At 43.3% G+C, this 22,032-nt stretch overlaps 1 protein-coding gene across 8 annotated transcripts in view; it reads left to right on the top strand.

Annotated features, from left to right (window-relative positions):
* RPRD2 (regulation of nuclear pre-mRNA domain containing 2) overlaps positions 1 to 19,967 on the top strand; it is a 93,710-nt gene extending 73,743 nt beyond the window's left edge. For 2 of the 8 annotated variants that reach the window (XM_008264489.4, XM_051857305.2), the window contains 8 exons: positions 669 to 721; positions 1,259 to 1,385; positions 5,408 to 5,583; positions 7,033 to 7,315; positions 9,297 to 9,557; positions 11,430 to 11,630; positions 16,839 to 18,020; positions 18,161 to 19,967. In XM_008264489.4, the coding sequence (XP_008262711.2) occupies positions 669 to 721; positions 1,259 to 1,385; positions 5,408 to 5,583; positions 7,033 to 7,315; positions 9,297 to 9,557; positions 11,430 to 11,630; positions 16,839 to 18,020; positions 18,161 to 18,249 (2,372 nt within the window). In that variant the 3' untranslated portion in view covers positions 18,250 to 19,967. Of the gene's footprint in view, positions 1 to 668; positions 722 to 1,258; positions 1,386 to 5,407; positions 5,584 to 7,032; positions 7,316 to 9,296; positions 9,558 to 11,429; positions 11,631 to 16,838 lie in introns of all 8 variants that reach the window. The other 6 variants (XM_008264487.4, XM_002715594.5, XM_051857304.2 and 3 more) reach the window with 4 other exon arrangements.
* The last annotated feature ends 2,065 nt before the right edge of the window (positions 19,968 to 22,032 follow it).

The raw sequence follows: 22,032 nt of genomic DNA, 5'->3' as shown, positions 1-22,032 counted from the left end.
TATTGAGAGAGACTTGAAGGTGTGGAGAGACCAAGGTAAAAGACAGTGAGAATTGGGAGGTGAAACAAGATTCTTAGGATGGTTTTGCTCCAGCAAGCGTATGATATTCATCATGATTAAGGGAGTCCTGTGACATCCTTTTGGTCGTAAATTGCATGCATAAGATCACCAAGAGTCGTCCTTTGAGCCAAAGTTCAACCACAGTGGTGATGTGCTTAGAACTTTCTTATGTTTGCCATGAATTGAGTCAGCAGCAAAAGGAATCCACAGCTCAATACGTAGGAAATAGAGTTGATATTTGTAAGTAATTTTCTTCTGCCAGTGCTCAGGATTAAGTGGATGTCCTCTTCCTGAACACTCTTAATTTGAGGTGTTGCAATCTCCTTTTACTCAGTCAGACTAGGAAAAGAAGGTACTTTATGCTTCAAGGGTCTGTTGGAGGTAAGTAGGTTAGGCCTAATTAAGTAGTGTATTTTGACATTAAACATGCTTGAGAGTGTTTAGATTTCATAGTCCATTATTTAATACAGGATTTATATTATGATTTAAATGCGCATGTTTGCCATATATTCAGAGTATACCCATAACTAAAAAGCTGAAATTTTTCTTTAATTTTAGTCAACTCTTTGTGTTTATATTCTTAACAGCCTTTTGTTTAATTCCAACAGCATCCACAAATCCAAAAGCTGCTCTCAAGTCTAAGATAGTTGCTGAATTTCGAGTAAGTTACAGAATATATTCAGTTTTGTGTTATAGTTTCCCACATGGTCCAGTAAGACTTCTTTTTGTCACTTATGTTTTAAAGAATTCCAAATTGGGATTAGATTACTTGAAGTTTTATCTGTTCCCCCAAAAATAACCTTCTCCCAGAATATCTATTACCAGCTAAATTCTGTAATGAATTCATGCCAACAAACAGATTCATCTTTCTGTAAAGCTCTGATAAATTAGAAATTTCTTAAGAGTAACAGAAGACCATGTTTACCTAATTAAAATTTAAAGAGAATATAACTGGACCTTTGTTTCAGTTTTAATCCTGTATCTGTAAATTAGCCTTAAATAAGGGGCAGGATCTTTTACAGTATATAAATGAATTTATGGTTTTGACATCAGAATTGATTGAGGAAAAGTAAGGGTTTTTTGTTTCCCCTCAAGATTTTGTTAGGTTTTAGCTTAGGTTTTTGTTGTTGTTGTTCTAATAGGAGATAGAATAATTGAATGAGCTTGTAAATGAAATGTGTTTCTGGTCTGTGTTCAGTCTCAGGCCCTCATTGAAGAGCTGTTACTATACAAGCGCTCAGAAGATCAGATAGAACTGAAGGAAAAGCAGCTATCAACTATGAGGGTGGATGTGTGCAGCACAGAAACTCTCAAATGCTTAAAAGGTAATAATTACATCTTTTTAGTTTTTATATGTTTATTTGAAAAGCAGAAAGGGATCTGTCACAACAGCCAGGGTTAGGACAGACCAAGGCCAGCAGCTAGGAATTATTCCGAGTCTCCAAGTGAGTAGTAGCAACCCAAATACTGCCTCCCAGGGTGTGCACCAGCAGGATGCTGGAATGGAGAGCAAAGCCAGGATTTGAACCCAGGCCCTCCAATGTGAGCTGCAGGTGTCTCACGTGGCAGCTTGACCACTGTACCAAATGCCCAACCCACTTACATCCTTTAAATAGAATAATTCAGATTTTTCTTTCCAGAAATGTCATTTTCAGGTAGTCTATAAAGAGAACATTAGATTGTAGAAAGCAGTAAGTAAATTCTTATCCTTCCCCTCCTTTCTAGTCTTTCTTGGTATATGAGCTTATATATAGACACTTGTGTTGCACATGTGTGGTTTGTCGTTTGGGGCATGCTTTTTAATGAGGTCACGCTAATGCCTCATAAAATCTTGTTAGTTGCCCTCTTTTCCTTACATTGTAAATAATAAATAATCATACTAGAGATCGGCACTGTGGCATAGCAGGTAAATCCACCACCTGCAGTGCCAACATACCTTATGGGCACCGGTTTGAGTCCCAGCAGCTCCATTTCTTAACCAACTCACTGCTGTGGTCTGGGAAAGCAGTAGAAAATGACCCAAGGGAGACCCAGAAGAAGCTCCTGGCTCCTGGTTTCGGATCAACCCAGCTCTGGCTGTTGTGGCCAGTTGAGGGAGTGATTCTCTCTGCCTCTGCCTTTCTGTAACTCCATCTTTCAAATAAATAAATAAATCTTTAAAAAAAAAAGAATAAAGAATTTAATCTACCTTAAGTAAAGTTTTAAAAAAATAGCTATTAGAGTATAACCCTCATGAAGGCAGAAATTATCTTTTTTTTTTTTTTAAGGTTTATTTATTTGAAAGGCAGAGTTACAGAGAGAGATTTCCATCCCCTGGTTCACTCCCCAAATGGCTGCAACAGCCAGGGCTGGGCCAGCCCAAAGCCAGGAGCCAGGTGTTTCTGGATCTCCCACGTGGGTACAGGGGCCCAAGCTTCCCAAGTGCATTAGCAGGGAGCTGTATGGGAAGTAGAGTAGCCAGGAATTGAACTGTTGCCCATGTGGGAATGCAAGCGCTGCATGTGGCGGCTTAGCCGATATGCCACTCACCAGCCTCCAGAAATCATCTTTATTTGTTCATTGCTATCCCCAGTGCCTACGGTAATCTTAGTACATAATAAACATTTGATACATAGTTTTGAAATAATGAGTAAATGACAACTAGCTTTCATTTGGGTGCCTGTTTTGTCTCTACACCATATCTTAACATTTATCTAATGTAGCCTTTACATCAACTCAAAAGCATACTAAAAAACCCTTCTGAGTTTTTGGCTTTCTTTTTGTTTGTTTGTTTTTGAGTAAGCAGGGTTGGATTTATTGAACATGTTACATAGGAGGAGTGGGCAGTCAGGACACCTAGCAACTAGCTGGTGCTGCTACATGCCATGGGGGAACAGCAAGCTGAGTAAGGCAGCTAGAAGCTGACGACTGCTGCCAAAAATCTCTGTTTTCTAAATGAGAAATCTGAGGTGTCATGAGATTAATAGCACAGCTGGTAAGAGGCAAGGCCAGCATTTGTACCCATATCCAAAGTCATATTCTAGCAGTCAGTAAGGCAGAGGTATATATCTAATTATTAAGGATCTTTTTCAGGTAGAACAAAAATTTTAGTGTGAAGCATTGAAGAAGCCACTTTATGTTCACTTTGGTTTCTCATCCAAAAGATATATCTAGGGGCAGGTTAGTTTAGCTTGATGGTTAACTCGATGATAAACGTCCCCACATCCCGTATCAGAGTGTCAGGGTTCAGTACCCAGCTCTACTAGTGAATCCAGCTTTCTGCCAGTGCAGATCTTGGGAAGTCCTGGTTATGGATCAAGTGGTTGGGTCCCTGCCACCTTCTTGGGAGACCTGGATTGAGTTCCCACCTCCAGCTTTAGACTCACCCAGTCTGTCCCATTGCATGCATTGGGCAAGTGAACCAGCAGAGAGTAGCACTCTTCTCTCCCCCTCTGCCTGTCAAATGCAAAAATAAGTAAATAAGACATTTTTATTATCTGCTGTAATGCAAAATAGCATAAATGGAATTGAGCCTCATTGTTATTCCTTGGTAGAATGTGGTATCTAATTTGTGAAGAAAGTGATTAGCAGGGGCTGGCGTTGTGGCATAACAGGTTAAACCTCCATCTACAGGGCCAGCATCCCGAGTGGGCACCAGTTCAAGTCCCACCTGCTCCACTTCAACCCAGCTCCATGCTAATGCACCTGGGAAAGTAGTGGAAAGATGGCCCAAGTACTTGGGCCCCTGAACCCATGTGGGAGACCCAAAAGAGGCTCCTGGCTCCTGTCTTCAGGCTGGCCCATCCTTGGCTGTTGCAGCCATTTGGAGACTGTAGCAGCAGAAGAAGCAATTAGCAGAATTCTTTTAGCTGAACTTTCTTTGCCTTTATTCTTTTTTAAGACTATTTGAAAGGCAGAGTTACAGAGAGAAAGGGAGAGACAGCGAGAGAGATCTTCCGTCCACTGGTGTACTCCCCAAATGGCCACAACAGTCAAGGCCAAGCCAAACTGAAGCCAGGAGCCTGGAATTCATCTGGGGCTCTCACATGATTGACAAGGGCCCAAGCACTCAATCTGCCTTCTACTGCCTTCCCAGGTGCATTAGCACGGGGCTGGATCAGAAGTGGAGCAGCCAGGACTCAAACTGGTGCCCTTTATGAGATCCCAGTGTCACTGACAGTAGCTGAAACCATTGTACCACAGCTCCGGCCTCTCTTTACCTCGTGGGTTTTTTTTTGTTTTGTTTTGTTTTGTTTTTGACAGGCAGAGTGGACAGTGAGAGAGAGAGACAGAGAGAAAGATCTTCCTTTTGCCATTGGTTCACCCTCCAATGGCCGCCGCGGCCCGTGTGCTGTGGCCGGCGCACCGCACTGATCCGATGGCAGGAGCCAGGTACTTATCCTGGTCTCCCATGGGGTGCAAGTACTTGGGCCATCCTCCACTGCACTCCCTGGCCACAGCAGAGAGCTGGCCTTTTACCTCGGTTTTAATACATGTGCTTTTATACTTACTTCTCTCATTCAGATTTATGAATGTGCTTTGTGAAGTTTTTGTTTTTGAGAGGGAGAGAAAAAGCAAGAGCTCCCATCCTCTCATTCACTCTCCAAATGCCTGCAGTGGTTGAGGGGCTGAAACCAGGAACTCAATATAAGTTTCCCACATGGGTGGCTGAAACCCCTCTACCTGAGCCATCTCCACTGCCTCCCAGGGTTCTCATCAGCAGGAAGCTGGGTTCAGGAGTTGGGATCAAATCCAGGAACTCTGATGTAGGACATGGGTGTCTAACCACTAGACCAAAACCCATCCTGTGAACAGTTGTTGTTTTGTTTTTTTGTTTTTGTTTTTTTTTTTTAAGATGTATTTATTTATTTGAAAAACAGAGTTAGAGAGAGAGAAAGAGAGAGGTCTTCCATCTACTGGTTCACTCCCCAAATGGCTGCAATAGCTGGAGTTGAGCTGATCCAAAGCCAGGAGCCAGGAGCCTCCTCCGGGTCTCCCACACAAGTACAGGGGCCCAAACACTTGGGCTATTTTCAATTGCCTTCCTAGCCCATAGCAGAGAGCTGGATTGGAAGTGGAACAGCCAGGACCTGAACCAGCACCCTTATGGACACCTGCACTGCAGGCAGTGGCCCCACCCACTACATCACAGCACCAGCCCTATACAATATTTTTAGTGTGCCTTTGACTTGAAGAAGCCTCCTTAAGGTGCAGTAATGAGACTGAAAATATTAACACAATAATGCATCAATAACAAAGTCAAAGAAAAGCAAGAACAAAGAAGGTTGGTTGGTTTTTTTTTTTGGTTTTTTTTTTTTCAGAAGATCATTTTTATATCCTGAAATGAATACTTTCTCTGTTATTTTAGATAAAACAGGAGGGAAAAAGTTCTCCAAAGAATTTGAAGAGGCAAGTTCCAAGCTGGAGGAATTTGTGAATGGATTAGATAAGCAGGTGAAAAATGGGCCCTCACTAACAGAAGCACTGGAAAATGCTGGAATTTTCTATGAAGCACAGTACAAAGAAGTAAAAGTAGTAGCCAATGTAAGTAATAATTAAAGCTGTCCTATATTGAATAATTACCGTGTGTTATAGACTATTTGCATATGTTGTCTAACTTTATGGAAAATAAGCATTACTATCTCCATATTTCATAGAAAAAATCATTTTGAAGAGGATTAGTGACATTGCACAAGGTAAAATAGCCAGCAGGTGGTGGAGTTGAAGTTAAGACCTGGGTCTTTCTAATGCTAGAGGTCAGACTGACACCCCCTGACCATTGCCTAACCTCGTCGTAGTTAATAAAATTAGGCAGAAGCACATATACTTTTTATTTAACCAGAAAATTGAATGGAAATATTATTTTACTAAACTTCTTGTAAATTACCTGAACTAACCAAAGGGAAGGAAGGTAATCAAAAGACCAGGATTCAGTTATAGGGAACTCCATCCTAATGACCCCGTCTCAGCCGATCACTTCCCACAGACCACAGCCTACCACGATTGTGTGACATTTCCAACCTCTTAATACCATGAGCATAAGACTTTAGGGACGAAAGCCCTGCATGAGTTCAGGGAGACAAATACTCCAAGTATAGCACTCTGCCCCTGGCCTTCTAAAACTCATGTTCTCTCATAGAACATACAGTAACCAGTCTAATCATGAGAAAGAAGAAACTCAATTGACAGTATGAAATAACTGATTGTACTTTCCAAAACTGCCAAAGCCTTCACAAATGAGGAAAGTCTAACACAAACAAGAGGATCCTAAGGAGACTCAACTAATAAATGTTACCTTGAATGAGGTCTTGGATTAAAGAAAGGACATTAGATAAAAATTGAACAAAGCTGAATGAAGTGTGGGTTCATTAGTGTGATAAATGAGCTATACTAGTATATTGTAATAATAGGGAACATTGAGTGTGGGATATATGGGAATGAACCTCTGTACTGTCTTTACTTTTTTTTTTTTAATCTAGTTTGGTTTGTTTTAGCAAAACAAGATATTTTTAAGTCAGAAACCTCCTGCCGCAATGTCAGGAGAGGTATTCCGATAGAGGGAGACCCCTACATTTATTTTGAAAACCTAAAACTGTTCTAAAATAAAAGGTTTATTTTTTTAAAAGTGACTAGAATGTAACTTTCCAGGCTGTCCTTTATTTTTGGATTTGATATTTGTCTATCTTGGTCGTTGTAATATCTGCAGTACCTAGAACAGCACATTTAGGCTCTCAGTATATTGTTTGGGTGAATGAGTGGATGAGACGAAGAAGGATGGATTACAGAAGTCCTCTGGCTTCCTGACTTAGGCAGTTGTGTAGGGAACACAAACAGTGCAGATGAGGAACTACTCCATGCTTGACACATGATGGTATTTTCCTATTTTGTTCTAATGGTGTAGTTAATAATAATGAGGAAATCTGATCAGAATCGAAATGTTATATTCTTGGCCCTTTTCCCAGAGGAGTAAAGTAAATTTCATTTTCTTCTTAGGCATATAAAACCTTTGCTAACCGAGTTAACAATTTAAAGAAAAAATTGGATCAATTAAAGTCAACTCTTCCTGATCCTGAAGAATCACCAGTTCCTTCCCCAAGCATGGATGCTCCCTCCCCAACTGGTTCTGAGTCTCCTTTTCAAGGGATGGGAGGTGAGGAATCCCATTCACCAGCTGTGGAGAGTGAGAAATCTGCCACCCCTGAACCTGTGACAGATAATCGTGATGTGGAAGACATGGAACTCTCAGACGTGGAAGATGATGGATCAAAAATCATTGGTATGTCCTTATGTGATTAATAGTTTATTTCATATGTCTTTTGCTTTCCCACCAATAAGTCAGTCATAAGCAGATATTAAAACATAGTTCAATCCATATAAGTTTGAGAATACCATTATTCTCTCTAGAGTAGTAGTCTAAGATTTGGTATGCCACATAGCTTAAGAATCATTATTCAGGGTGGGTGTTAGCCTGGTGGTTAAAATGATAATTAAAATTTTTGTGTCTCAGATCAGAGTGCCTGGATTCATGATACCCAGTTCCACTTCTGACTACAACTTCTGTCAGTCCAGACCCTGGGAGGAAGTAGTGATAGCTCAGTGATTGAGTTCTTCTCTTCAACTTCAGCCCCTGGGCCCAGGGAGGGCTCTCTATCTTTATGTCCTTTGTCTCTCTGCCCATCAAATAAATTAAAAGTTTAAGAAGAATTGTTGTCAAGATATGCACAATTCTGGATGGTAGTCACTAGCAGCTACATATGAATGTTGAGCATTTGAAGTACAACTTGCGGCAAGCATTTGTCATGCCCACACCCCATTTTGGAGTGCCACAGTTCATCAACCGCTCTTTCATAAAGCGGCCTGAATTGGTGAATTGTTTCTCTGATATCCCAGCTTTTATAATTACTCTTACTAGATGATTTCACTTTTGTTGAATGTAATAAATATAATATCCAGCCTTTAAAGCAGTAAAAGTAGTACATTGTAAAGTTATCAAGAGTTAAAACTGCAGCTTGGGGCCGGTGCTGTGGCTCACTAGGCTAATCCTCCCATATGGGCGCTGGATTCTAGTCCCAGTTGCTTCTCTTCCAGTCCAGCTCTCTGCTGGGTGGCCTGGGAAGGCAGTGGAGGATGGCCCAAATGCTTGGGCCCTGCACCCAACGTGGGAGACCAGGAGGAAGCACCTGGCTCTTGGCTTTGGATCGGCGCAGCGCCGGCTGTAGCGGCCATTTGGGGAATGAACCAACAGAAGGAAGACCTTTCTGTCTCTCTCTCTCACTGTCTAACTCTACCTGTAAAAGAAAAAAAAAATTGCAGCTTGAGTTAATGCCCAATTGCACTCCTAGTAGGGCAGTTTTAGAAAACCAAAGGAGGGGGCCATCACCGTGGCTCACTTGGTTAATCTTAATCCTCACTTGGTTAATCCTCCGTCTGCAGCACTGGCATCCCACATGGGCACCAGGTTCTAGTCTCAGTTGCTCCTCTTCCAGTCCAGCTCTTGGCTGTGGCCCAGGAGGGCAGTGGAGGATGGCCCAGGTGCTTGGGCTTCTGTTGCCCGCATGGGAGACCAGGAAGAAGCACCTGGCTCCTGGCTTCGGATCGGCACAGCGCCAGCTGTAGTGGCCATTTGGGGGGTGAGCCAATGGAAGGAAGACCTTTCTCTCTGTCTTTCTCTCTCACTGTCTTTATCTCTACCTGTAAAATAAAAAAAAATAAAGTATAATATATACAGTTTCTGTTTCTAAGAATGTTCTCAAATTAATGGAAAAGACTAGGAAAATCATAATAAATATCTCCCAAAGACACCACAGATGTATACCAAGTAGTATTTCCAGATTGTTATATATCATTGGGTTTTTGGGAAGCCCACTGCCACAGTAACAGCCTTTTTTTTTTTCCTCCCCCACTTCCTGTGCCTTCATCTCCCATCACAGCCTCCCTCCATCCATCTTTCCTTTCTTCCCATCCAGAAATGTGCACATTTAATACACTAAGACAATACAGAAAAATCATTAAAAAGTAAAATAAACAACTTCGAAATTTTTTTAGAAGCCGGTATAGAACATGGGAAGTGTCAAAAATTATGAAGAGTATAGTATAACTTTAAAAAAAAAAAAAACATGACTTGAGTGGTTGTTTCTCCGGAGTATAGTGCTTTTTGCCCCCAACTTGGGAACTATCAGATGTATTGTTTTTCATGTTTGAAGCAAAGTTTGGGAAGTAGTCAGGTATAATATCGTCTCTTTTCTCTGTGGAAACAGTGGAGGACAGAAAAGAAAAACCTGTGGAAAAGTCAGCTGTATCCACTGCTGTACCTACAAAGCCAACTGAGAGTATCTCAAAGGCCTCTCCATGTACCCCAGTGCCTGTGACCATGACAGCAACCCCACCTCTTCCAAAGCCTGTGAATACTTCTCTTCTGTCCCCTTCCCCAGGGTTGGCTTTGCCAAACCTGGCCAATGTGGATCTAGCAAAGATCAGTTCCATCCTTAGCAGCCTGACATCGGTCATGAAAAACACTGGTAAGTAGCCCAGGAAAGAGGATGGAAGCTGATTTCCATCTTTGTAAATTGAGCCAGCTATCTGGGTTTTGTGTTTTTTTAATTCAGATTTTAAAAATCAATATATGGTCATTATAGGAAAATCAGAAAGTAAAAAGTAATTATTTGTAATCCTGCTGCCCCAAAGGAAACCACTTGTTTGCTTTTATGAGTACATATGTGTATGCTTGGGGGATTATATCTTTGTAATATTTTTTCTTTTAATAATTGAAGCATATTGCTGGTATATACTGTTTCAAAACCAGCTATTTAACTACATATCATGAACATTTTATGTCATTAAATATTCATCTATACATTTTTAATAGCTGTCTAGCATTTGATGTTTTCTGATCCTATACTGTTACACATTCATAATGTTTCCAGTTTTTGATTGTTAAAGAATGTTATAACAAACAACCTAATGCTAAAATGTTATGATAGTTCCTAAAAGGAGTAATAAGTATTTAATCTTATTTAATAGAAAGTGTTAACTTAAAAATGGTTCACCTGGGCCGTCGCCGCGACTCACTAGGCTAATCCTCCTCCTTGCGGCACCGGCACGCCGGGTTCTAGTCCCGGTCGGGGTGCTGGATTCTGTCCCGGTTGCCCCTCTTCCAGGCCAGCTCTCTGCTGTGGCCCAGGAGTGCAGTGGAGGATGGCCCAGGTGCTTGGGCCCTGCACCTGCATGGGAGACCAGGATAAGTACCTGGCTCCTGCCATCGGATCAGCGTGGTGCGCTGGCCGCAGCGCGGCGGCCATTGGAGGGTGAACCAACGGAAAATGAAGACCTTTCTCTCTGTCTCTCTCTCTCACTGTCCACTCTGCCTGTCAAAAAAAAAAAAAAAAAAAAAGGTTCACCTGAAAGTATACAGAGGTAGAGCACCTCCATCTAGTTATCACCCATCCAACAGTATAACCATCGCAAATCTTTTATCATTTCTGCCTTACTCTGGATTACTGGGAAGAAAATTCTAATCATTTCATTTCATCAAGTGGAGAATACATATTTCTAAAAGCTTAAAGATTTTATAAATCAGCATATTTAAGTTTTTGAAATCTTCAAATGTTTTCACTACATTGATAAGCAGAAGTGCACTATTTTATGTCCATTGTCTGTGTAAGTTTCTATTCTTCACCTTCTCCACTGTTTTGCTTTGTTTAGCCTGTGTTAAATTCAACCCTAAATGATGTTTGTTTTAATTTGCATCCTTTGATTAAAGAGATGGTTAAAAATTTTTCATTTGCTTATCATTTATGTTTCTTTGTGAAATAACTTCATATTTTTATCACTTTTTCAAAAGAATCAAATGTTTGTTTCTCTTGTCCTCATACATTTTTCCTGTATTAAAAATCATAGGATTTTTAAATGAAAAGGAGATTATTTCTATATCCTTGTTCTAAAGGCCATTTCAAAAGCAAAAATTTACCAAATATCTGAATTATGCAGTGACTGAGAAACACAGCTGCAGTGATTCTGATCATCCAGTCATCTGATAGCATGCATTGAGCATCACAGGGCTATGAGCGTAAGTGCTATTTGGTAGAGAAGAAAGAGCCAAGTTGTCTGGTCTCTGTGTTGGGGCTCTCAAAACTAAGGAATATATTTGGAAATAACTTAGTACTTGTTTGCTTAGGTTGGTCCAGGTGGAACAAATGTTACACACTTGATCTTAGCCGAAAGGCCGAGAAGCGATTGGAACAAATGTTAATATAATTTTCAGATTTTTTCTCTATGTATGTGCTGTGATGTAGATCATTTGTGGGGTACAGAAGAATTCCTGTTAAACCTGTCAAACTCGTTGGAGTGAAGTCATGAATTGCATTTTCTTGAGTTCATATTTCTGCCACCAGGGGTCAGTCCTGCATCAAGACCTTCTCCAGGAACTCCTACCAGTCCCAGCAACCTCACCAGTGGTCTGAAAACACCTGCACCTGCTACAACAACATCTCACAACCCTCTGGCAAATATCCTCTCCAAGGTGGAAATCACCCCAGAGAGCATTCTGTCTGCTCTTTCCAAAACCCAGACACAGTCAGCCCCTGCGCTGCAAGGTAAACTGACATGTGTCAGAAGGACTTTGAATTGTGAATGCCTGTCTCTGGCTTAATCCAGGATTCCATTTCTGAGAAATTCAAAACCATGAAATGCATAATACAGTTAATCCATCTTTCTCTGTGTGTGTGTCATTTATGAGCTGACAATGAATAGAACTGTGTTGAAGCTAAAAGAGTCTTTAAATATTATCTGGTTTAATATCCACCTTTTCAGGTAAGGAAAACTAAAGCTCAGTGAGGTACTCGCCTGCTTCAGATCACACTACTTTCTGTTCAGCAATGAGCCAAGACTGAAAGCCAAATTCTTTTTCTTTTCTTTTTTCAAAGTTTTATTTATTTGAAAGACAGAGTTACAGTAAGAGACAGAGAGAGAAAGAGCTTCTTCCATCCGCTGGTTCACTCCCCAAATGGCTGCAATGGCTGGAACCGGGCCGATCCAAAGCCAGGAACCTGGAGCTGCTTCTGGGCTTCCCACATGGGTGCAGGGTCTTGAGGAGTTGGGCCATCTTCCACTGCTTTCTCATGCACATTAGCAGGGAGCTGTATTGGAAGTGGAGCGGCCAATACTTGAACTGGTGGCATTGCAAGTGGAGGCTTTACCCAGTATGCCACAGCACCAGCCCCTAAAAGGCAAATTTCTTGACTGGAGTCCAGTCTTTCATCTATATCATGACACCAATAGGGACTGCACTAATCCCAGCTTTTAGTAAAGGTTGGCATATGATGAGTTTTCTATACTTTCATGTTAACTGTAGCTGAAGACAGTAAGAAAGGTTAATATACTATCCCCCAAAATTCCTAATACCTCTTTCCCAGTGTCTTAATGTTTTATAGAGGCCTCTGTCTTATGGTATGTATTTTTTGGTTTTCACTTATCAATAATCTCTATCTCATTTATTTATTTTGACAGGCAGAGTGGACAGTGAGAGAGAGAGAGAGAGAAAGGTCTCTCTTTGCCATTGGTTCACCCTCCAGTGGCCGCCGCAACCAGCGCGCTGCAGCTGGCGCATCGCGCTGATCCGAAGCCAGGAGCCAGGTGCTTCTCCTGGTCTCCCATGGGGTGCAGGGCCCAAGCACTTGGGCCATCCTCCACTGCACTCCCGGGCCACAGCAGAGAGCTGGCCTGGAAGAGGGGCAACCGGGACAGAATCTGGCGCCCCGACCGGGACTAGAACCTGGTGTGCCAGCGCGGCAGGCGGAGGATTAGCCTATTGAGCCACGGCACTGGCTCTATCATTTAAACCTCTCTGTTCACCTATGCAAGTCTTGTTTTGTGTCTCTTTTGTTTTTATAAAGATAACCTAATTTCTTCTTACCCTGGAGATTCCACCACAAGGCTTTTTAGGCACCTTGTAGTGATTTACTCTGTATCAGTGATCTCAAGGAGACATTGAAAGTGACTGAAGACACTTTTGGATGTCACACCTGAAGTGCAGTGCTGTTGCATCTAGTGGGTAGAGGCTAGGGGCATGTTGCTAAGCCTCCTGTATTGCATAGGGCATCCTTCCATAACAAAGGATGATACATCCCAAAATGTTACTAGTGCTGAGGTTGGGAAACCTTGCTCTGTATAAATGGAACTATATATGTATCTATTAATTTTTTGTTCCCTAAACTGTCCTGTAAGTTGATCAATCAAACATTATAGTGAACTCTGTCTTAAGATATAGAAAAATTTTAGGATGAGCATTGTGGAACAGCAGTTAACCTAAGCTGCCACTTGTGATGCCCATACCCCATATTGGAGTACATGGGACTGAGTCCCACCTCTGCTTCCAATCCAGCTTACTGCAAAATAATGCACCTAGCAAGCAGCAGGTGGTGGCTCAAATAGATGGCTTCAGTTCCTGCCACCCACAACGGAGATCTAAGTGGAGTTCCTGGCTCCAAGCTTCAGCCTGGCCCAGACCTGGCTGTTGGGGGCATTTAGACAGTGAACCAGCTAATGGAATCTCACTCTCTTCTCACTCTGCCTTTCAGACAAATAAGTCTTAAACTATATATATGGAAGGGTTAGATTACGCAGAACCAGCTGCTAACAGTAAACTAAGTAATAGTCCACATCCCCCATCCATTGGCATCAACATGAAAAAATTTATTGTGGGTCAGCATTGCAGCACAGTGGCTAAAATGCCACCTGTTGACACACTGGCATCCCATGTTGAAGCACCAGTTCAAGTCTTGGCTGTTCTACTTCGAATCCAGCTCCTTGCTAATGTGCCTGGGGAAGCAGCAGAAGATAGCCCAAGTGCTTGGACCCCTGCCACCGTCGTGGGAAAACTGGATGGAGTTCTAGCTCCAATTCCAGCTGGCTCCTGGCTTCTGCCTAGCTTAGCCCCAGGCAGTGAGGCCATTTGGGGAGTGAACCAGTGAATGGAAGATTGCTTTTTCTATCACTCCACTTTACAAATAAATAAAATAAATCTTTAAAAGAATTAAAACATTGATGGTGGCAGTCATTTGGTACAGTTAAAATGCCACTTGGGACACCAGCATCCCATTTCAGAATGCCTGGGTTGAAATACCAGCTCCACTTCTGATTCCAGTTTCCTGCTAACACACATCCTGGGAAACAGCAGATAATGGCCCTGTGAGAGACTTCAAGTTCCGGGCTTACGGCCCAGCTTCAGCTACTGAGAGCATTTGGGGAGTAAACAAGCAAACAGAAAATATTGCTCTGCCTTTCAGATAAATATAATTTGTTTTAGTTGATGGTAATACTGTAATATATCTTGTATTACTAAAGGGACAGTTCATTTGAGAAATTGACATTGTTTTTGATTTCTCCCTTTTAATCCCTCATCTATCACCTCTTTCTTAAAGTGGAAATCTCGAACTCAGGGCTAGGATGTGGCACAATGGGTTAAGTCACTGTTTATGTCACCAGCATCCCATATCTGAATGCCGGTTCCAGTCCTGGCTGCTCTGCTTCCCATCCAGCCCCCTGCTAATGTGCATGGAAAAGCAGCGGAAGAAGGCCCAGTTACTTGGGCCTCTGCTGCCCACGTGGGAGACCTGGATGTAGTTCCTATCTCTGCCTGGCCCATGTGGCCATTTAAAGTGATCTTGTGAATGAAAGATTTTTCCCTCTTCTCCCTATGTCTCTCTCTGTCACTCTGTCAAATAAATTGAAGGAAAAATCCCAAATTCGTTTGTATTTTAGATTTTCATATAGATACAGTGCTGTATCATAACGAGAAGTTTTCTTCCCCATCAAACTGCTGCAACAGGGTCATGTGGTTTTTATCATCCAGCAAAATTTGAGCAGAGCTAGGTGTATTCTGATAAAATGAGAAGTGTGTACCCCAGAAAACAACATTTGTAGGATAACAGGGAAGTTTGTTTCCTCATGGAAAGTGGAATTCTCCTTGACTTCAAAGGGACGTGTCCAGCAACTCAAACAGATGTTTCCTCAGAGCCTGTAAAGAACTCCCTCAAATTTTTCTGATTGTCATTCACAGCATAGAATATGGCTTGTTGACATCGAAAAACAGCACTGTTTAGTGGTGAAAGATAATTTTACCTATTACCAGAAATAACAAGTATACCTACTTTAATGAGATGATCTTTTGAAGAATTTATCCTACAATATCTGGGGGGAAAAAGCCAAATAATATGATTATGTCATGTTCTAATGCTCAAGGACTTGAGGTTTTGCTGACAACAACAACTGCTAGGAATTAATCTAGTAAAGATGGAGGAAATTTCAAGGAACTTTTTGGAATAAAATAAGGATTTTTATTTTAGGAAAAAATAAATAGTATTCCAGTTGTTTGGATATTAGATATTGAGCTATGGATTACAGTAAAAGCATGCAACATTATTTAGAAATAGGTGGCATTCAAATGTTACAAGGATAGAATGGCTCTGAAGTTCTTCAGATCTTAAGTCTGTTAACAAATACAGGTTGAAATTGGGGTTTTAAACATTACCTGAAATACATCAAGTATGTTTTCTTTCACTGGATTATTGCTAAGGAATAGTTTTAATGCATACAGTGAATAAAAGCTATAAACTTGGATGAAATATATATTTAAGGTTTTCATTTATGACTATAAACTGAGTAAATTTTCCAGAATATGGTTGAATTTATGGAGCCATCTGTTATCTCTGTCAAGTACCCTTCTGAGACATTTTCTTTAGGAGCAGTTTGGTGAAATTCAGCTTTTGCCTCAAATAATTTTTTTCTCAATGCTTCTGAGAAGATTTTGTCTATCAATCAATAGGTTGAATCCCATCACTGTCCATTGGACCAATTAGTAATCCTTAAATTTTCCAAGCTGTAAAATGTGAATTGTGTTTTTTCCTGTGAAAAGATCAGTGGTGGGGCTGATGTTGCACAGGAGGTGAAGCTGCCACTTGCAGTGACAGCATCCCATGTCAGTGTTGCTCCACATGCTCTGCTTCCAATCCAGTGTCTTGCTAATGTCCTGGGATAGCAGTGGAAAATGACTCAAGTATTTGGGCCTCTGTCACCTAAGTACAAGATCAGGATGGTATGCCTGGGTCCTGGCTTCAGCCTAGCCCAGAACTGGTTGTTATGGCCATTTGGGGAGTGACCCAGTAGCTGGAAGGGGTGTGTGTATGTGTGTGTGTGTATGTGTGTGTGTGTATGACCTTAGCTCTGCCTTTCCAATAAAGAAATGAATGAACAAACCTTTAAAAAAAATAGTATTCCCTGTTGAAATAAACTAATGAAATCTGTATATGGTATCCCTCTTGAGAATAACAGCATACATTAATTTATCAGAAATAATTATAGAGATTGGAAAGGAAAGGCAGGGCAGCATACCTATTTGCATTTAGAGAAACATCTCCCTAGATCAGACATTAAGAAATACTGGCTGAAAGCATTGTTTTGAAAATAATTTTGCCTCCTTTCTTTTCCTGCTTTGCCTTATTTAAACTATAAATGATTCTGACATTAAAATCTCCCTCTTCCTGTTGCCTTTTATTGTGCCATGTCGGAATGACTTCTGGACTGTACTGGACTCATTCCAGTGATTTGTTCTCTTTATATTGATAACCAGATCCACTGTTTTCTGTGACATTTAGCCCTTGATTGTTTGGTCTGGATTCCCTTTGGCCTCATATTTAATCTCTGGTTCCCACCAGAATGAATGAGGACATCCCGTTAGCCTGTGTTATTTTTACTCTATGGTAGGCAGTTATTCTTTTTAACCCCTCTAATCTTTGTTTCTACAGGCCTATCATCTTTGCTCCAGAGTGTTACTGGGAACCCAGTTCCAGTCAGTGAAGCTGCACCCCAGAGCACGTCGTCCTCCCCTGCCAACACCACAGTCTCCACCGTAAAGGGAAGAAATCTGCCCTCCAGTACCCAATCATTTATTTCCAAAAGCTTCAGCTATTCTCCTAATTCATCAACTTCCGAAGTCTCTTCAACTTCAGCCAGCAAGGCCTCAATTGGGCAAAGCCCTGGGCTCCCAAGCACTACTTTTAAACTACCATCCAACTCTCTGGGGTTTACAGGTACCCACAGTACTAGCCCTGCTGTCCCACCTACTGAAGTTGCCATGTGCCAATCCTCAGAGATCTCCAAGCCAAAGCTGGAGTCAGAGTCCACCTCCCCAAGCCTGGAAATGAAGATCCACAACTTCTTAAAAGGTAATCCTGGTTTCAGTGGCTTAAATTTAAACATCCCAATCCTGAGCAGTTTGGGGTCCAGTGCCCCATCAGAGAGTCATCCCTCAGACTTCCAGCGTGGCCCTACTAGCACCTCAGTCGACAACATTGATGGAACCCCTGTACGGGATGAACGGAGTGGGACACCCACCCAGGATGAGATGATGGACAAGCCCACATCCAGCAGTGTAGATACCATGTCCCTGCTTTCTAAGATCATTAGCCCTGGTTCCTCAACACCTAGCAGTACAAGATCACCACCCCCTGGGAGAGATGAAAGCTACCCCCGGGAGCTCTCCAATTCTGTATCTACATATCGGCCTTTTGGCCTGGGCAGTGAATCTCCTTATAAGCAGCCTTCTGATGGAATGGAGAGACCATCTTCCCTGATGGACTCTTCACAGGAGAAGTTCTATCCAGATACTTCTTTCCAAGAAGATGAAGATTACCGAGATTTTGAGTACTCAGGGCCTCCACCCTCCGCCATGATGAACCTAGAGAAGAAGCCAGCCAAATCGATTCTGAAATCAAGCAAGCTTTCTGATACCACTGAGTTCCAGCCAATCCTGTCCAGTTACAGCCACAGGGCCCAGGAGTTCGGGGTAAAGTCTGCCTTGCCTCCAGCTGTGAGGGCCCTCCTGGACTCCAGTGAGAACTGTGAACGACTCTCGTCTTCCCCTGGGCTGTTTGGTGCCTTCAACATAAGAGGGACTGAACCTGGGTCTGAGCGGTCACCATCACCAAGTAAGAGTGACTCGTTTTTCGCCCCCGACTCCAACCACAATAGCTTGTCTCAGTCTACCACTGGGCATCTCAGTTTGCCACAGAAGCAGTACCCAGACTCTCCTCACCCAGTCCCACACCGTTCCCTTTTCTCTCCGCAGAGCACCCTTGCCACTCCCACGGGCCACCCATCCACGTCAGGCGTGGAGAAAGTTCTGGCCTCCACCATTTCCACCACGTCGACAATTGAGTTTAAGAATATGCTTAAAAACGCCTCACGCAAGCCCTCAGATGATAAGCATTTTGGCCAGACCCCCAACAAGGGCACTTCAAGTGATGGTGTTGGTCTCTCAAACCTCGCCCAGCCCAGCTTGAGCGCCACTGATTCACAGCAACAAGAAGAGCACTACCGCATCGAAACCCGCGTCTCTTCCTCCTGCCTAGACTTGCCTGATAGCACAGAAGAAAAGGGCGCCCCCATAGAAACCCTGGGTTATCATAACGCTTCCAACAGGAGGATGTCAGGGGAGCCGATCCAGACCGTAGAGTCCATCCGAGTTCCTGGGAAGGGAAACCGAGGACATGGGCCTCGTGAGGCCTCAAGGGTGGGTTGGTTTGATCTGAGCACATCAGGCAGCACTTTTGACAATGGCCCCTCAAGTGCCTCTGAGTTGGCGTCCCTTGGGGGTGGGGGCAGCGGAGGCCTCACTGGCTTTAAAGCAGCACCGTACAAGGAACGGGCGCCTCAATTTCAGGAGAGTGTCGGCAGCTTTCGTTCCAGCAGTTTCAACTCAACATTTGAGCATCATCTCCCCCCGTCCCCCTTGGAACACGGGACGCCCTTCCAGAGAGAGCCAGTGGGGCCGTCATCTGCCCCACCTGCCCCTCCTAAGGATCATGGTGGTATCTTCTCTCGAGATGCACCCACTCATCTGCCCTCTGTGGATCTTTCGAACCCCTTCGCGAAGGAGGCAGCCCTGACCCATGCTGCCCCGCCCCCTCCTCCTGGAGAGCACAGCGGAGTTCCTTTCCCTGCCCCACCCCCTCCTCCTCCCCCTGGGGAACATAGCAGTGGTGGAAGTGGTGTCCCCTTTTCTACTCCACCCCCGCCTCCACCCCCTGTTGACCACTCTGGGGTTGTGCCCTTCCCAACCCCACCATTAGCAGAACACGGAGTGGCAGGGGCTGTGGCAGTGTTTCCCAAGGACCATAGTGCCCTCCTTCAGGGGGCCCTGGCTGAGCATTTCGGGGTACTCCCAGGACCCAGGGACCATGGGGGCCCCACCCAACGGGACCTCAACGGCCCTGGCCTTAGTCGTGTCCGCGAGAGCCTGAGCCTACCCTCCCATTCTCTGGAGCACCTGGGCCCAGCCCATGGAGGAGGAGGTGGGGGGAGCAGCAACAGCAGCAGTGGCCCCCCCTTGGGTCCCTCACACAGAGACACCATCGGCCGGAGTGGTATGATTTTACGGAGTCCCCGGCCAGACTTTCGGCCTAGGGAACCTTTTCTCAGCAGAGACCCGTTCCACAGTTTAAAGAGACCCAGGCCACCTTTTGCTAGGGGCCCTCCGTTCTTTGCACCAAAACGCCCATTCTTCCCTCCCAGGTACTGATGGAAACCAAGGGAAAGGCATTCTGAACAGTCTAGAGAGCAATGGAAGTAGGAGTTTGGTTTAATGCTGTTTTTGTTTTTCCTCCCTTGATTTTTTTATTATTATGACAGAGGGCCTCCCTTCTAAATTAACAAGTCACATATGCTTACATTTTACTATTCCATCCAGTCCTTCCCACTGCACTTATCTACCTTCCCCAAGTTGTTTGCATTTAAAGGAAGGAAAAATCACAACGTAAAGCCACTCTGTTTGGCTGGGGGCTTGGGGAGTGGGGAGGCAGGTGACATTTCTTTGACCCGGTCTACTGAAGAGTATATTACATTTGAAATAAAACTTCCATCAGTGCAGATGACAACACTTGCAATGTTGGGCTTGATTTACCATGTAGTCTACGGAAGGATTCCTGTCCCCTTCTCTCTCCAGCTGAGAAACTGCTGTAACCAGGGCTTGGGCCCTGCTGACAGCCAAGAAGTTGCAAGGAAGAGGGGAAGACCTTGAGCCTGTCAAGTTCATTTCTTTTGTTTTTCAAGGCACGTTGAAGTTGAATTCTTTACCCTTCTAAAATCTTAATTTTTTCTTTTCTTAAGTCAGCCTCTTACTCTTATGTACTATCAGGCAATACAAGCCTCATTCTGTCCTGGTAGAAATTTTTCTCTTTGTCCTGGAATGAGAGAGGAGGCCAGTTATAATTTCAAACAAGGAATGACTACAGTATGTGGAGTTAGGGAAAGAACCATTAATTATGCGATGTGATATGACTTGCCTATCCTTTGTAAACAGGAAAGAGTAGAAAGCGTTTTGAGACTTTCACACATATTGCACCACCCTCTAGCCTCCTGCTTTTTCTCCCTCAGTTTTCATTCCTACTTTGGCTAGAAAGTCAGTCACTGTGATGGGCAGTTGATTCAAAGGTGCAACTGAACTATCCCTACAGTTTCTCATATAAGAAGTGGACATAGTTTTACCATGGTGCCTCCCTAATGCATTACTTGTTAGTGGTTTTCAGCGACGTTAACTAATAGAGAAAAGAAAACATTTATCTTTATCTTCCTTTTCCCTTGCCTCAGTCCTGTGTCGTCGTACCCCCCCCCCCCCGCCATGCCCACCCCATTGCTGGGATTTCAGACGAGATACTTATGTTAGCCCTCTTCAGAGGCAGCTGAGTATTGCCACCTGCACCTTTGCAGGGCAACCAGAGGCCCTGCTGAGTGCACTGTGCCCTACCCTGCCAACTGCAGCCTGCCACACTTCAAGGCTCCCAGCCCCGAGCAGTAGGGAAGGTTTCTGCTCTTAGTCGATGTACACAACAGGGGTGTGCGTTCCTTCTCCTGGACTGGAAGGCTTGTTTGTATTTCTACAGCTAGTGCTGGGGAAGAAGACAAGCACTGTACTTGTACTGTTTGTTTCTAGGGAATGCTGAAAAGCCAATACCGCTCTACTCAACACTGTTTGCATACAGTGTTTTACTCCGTGGTTCACACTCATAATCTACAACTGAATAAGTAAAAGTATGTTTTGAGTTTCTGAGGGAATCCTAGCGAGTTTGATGTATTTTTCTGCCAAGTTAATGTGGAGCTAACAGCAGGAGTCACGGGAGTTGCTTGGGGTTCATCTAGCAGAATATGAAAGTTGAGGGAGGGTGTGCAATGTAGTGACAGGTGATTCTTTGTATAAACTTGCTTTTCAGAGAAAGAGCAGCTTAAAACGGGTATGCAGCATAGCTTGGGAGTTTTTGTGTAATTTATCCGTGTTACTGATGGGAACTCACCGTGTGTTCTGTGATTAGGATGCTGCAAGTCTCCGAATGCATATGTGGTCTTCCTTTGACCCTCTCAGGCCTCTCTGCCCTGTGGCTCTCCCTACAGAAATGCATGATACCATGATCTTGTGTGGGGGATGGGGTACATAGTGTAGCAAAGCAAAGGAAGTATAGTTATATTGAGTCCTATGACATTTGTTTAGGGAAAAACGTGAGACACAGAGTGGGGTGGAGGGTGGGGGGGTTCTATTTGACTTTCAGAACTGAAATAGATTTTAATTTTGCAGAAATTAAGTGGGTGGTTTTTCATCCTAGTTAAAGAATGTGAATTATTTCTGCTGCTCTTGTTTAAGCTAAAAGTAGTGTTTACTTGGAAAGGCTCTCTGACCATTTGGTTTTACCAGGAAATGTGGGGATGTCAGGAACTGGCGTCCTGGATGCTGGGGCAGGGTAACCGTCCTCACAAGTGTGGTGGCTGATACACGAAAGGAAAACTTTGTTGTACACTTGAAAAGGTGGACCCAGGGGGTTGTTTGTTTTTTTTTTTTTCTTTTTTAATGTGTGTATGTGTGTGTGAGGTGTTTTCATTTTTTTTTTTTTTTAAGCCACAAAATCCTCAGTGTGTTTATTTCAGGATGGAAGTGAGGATTTGTATGAAACT

This window comes from Oryctolagus cuniculus, chromosome 7 (assembly GCF_051225735.1).
Source record: "Oryctolagus cuniculus isolate XC-2025 breed Fujian yellow rabbit chromosome 7, ASM5122573v1, whole genome shotgun sequence".
Lineage (NCBI taxonomy): Eukaryota > Metazoa > Chordata > Mammalia > Lagomorpha > Leporidae > Oryctolagus > Oryctolagus cuniculus.
The sequence above is the reverse complement of the archived record's forward strand: the minus strand, read 5'-3'. Positions and strand labels throughout refer to the sequence as shown.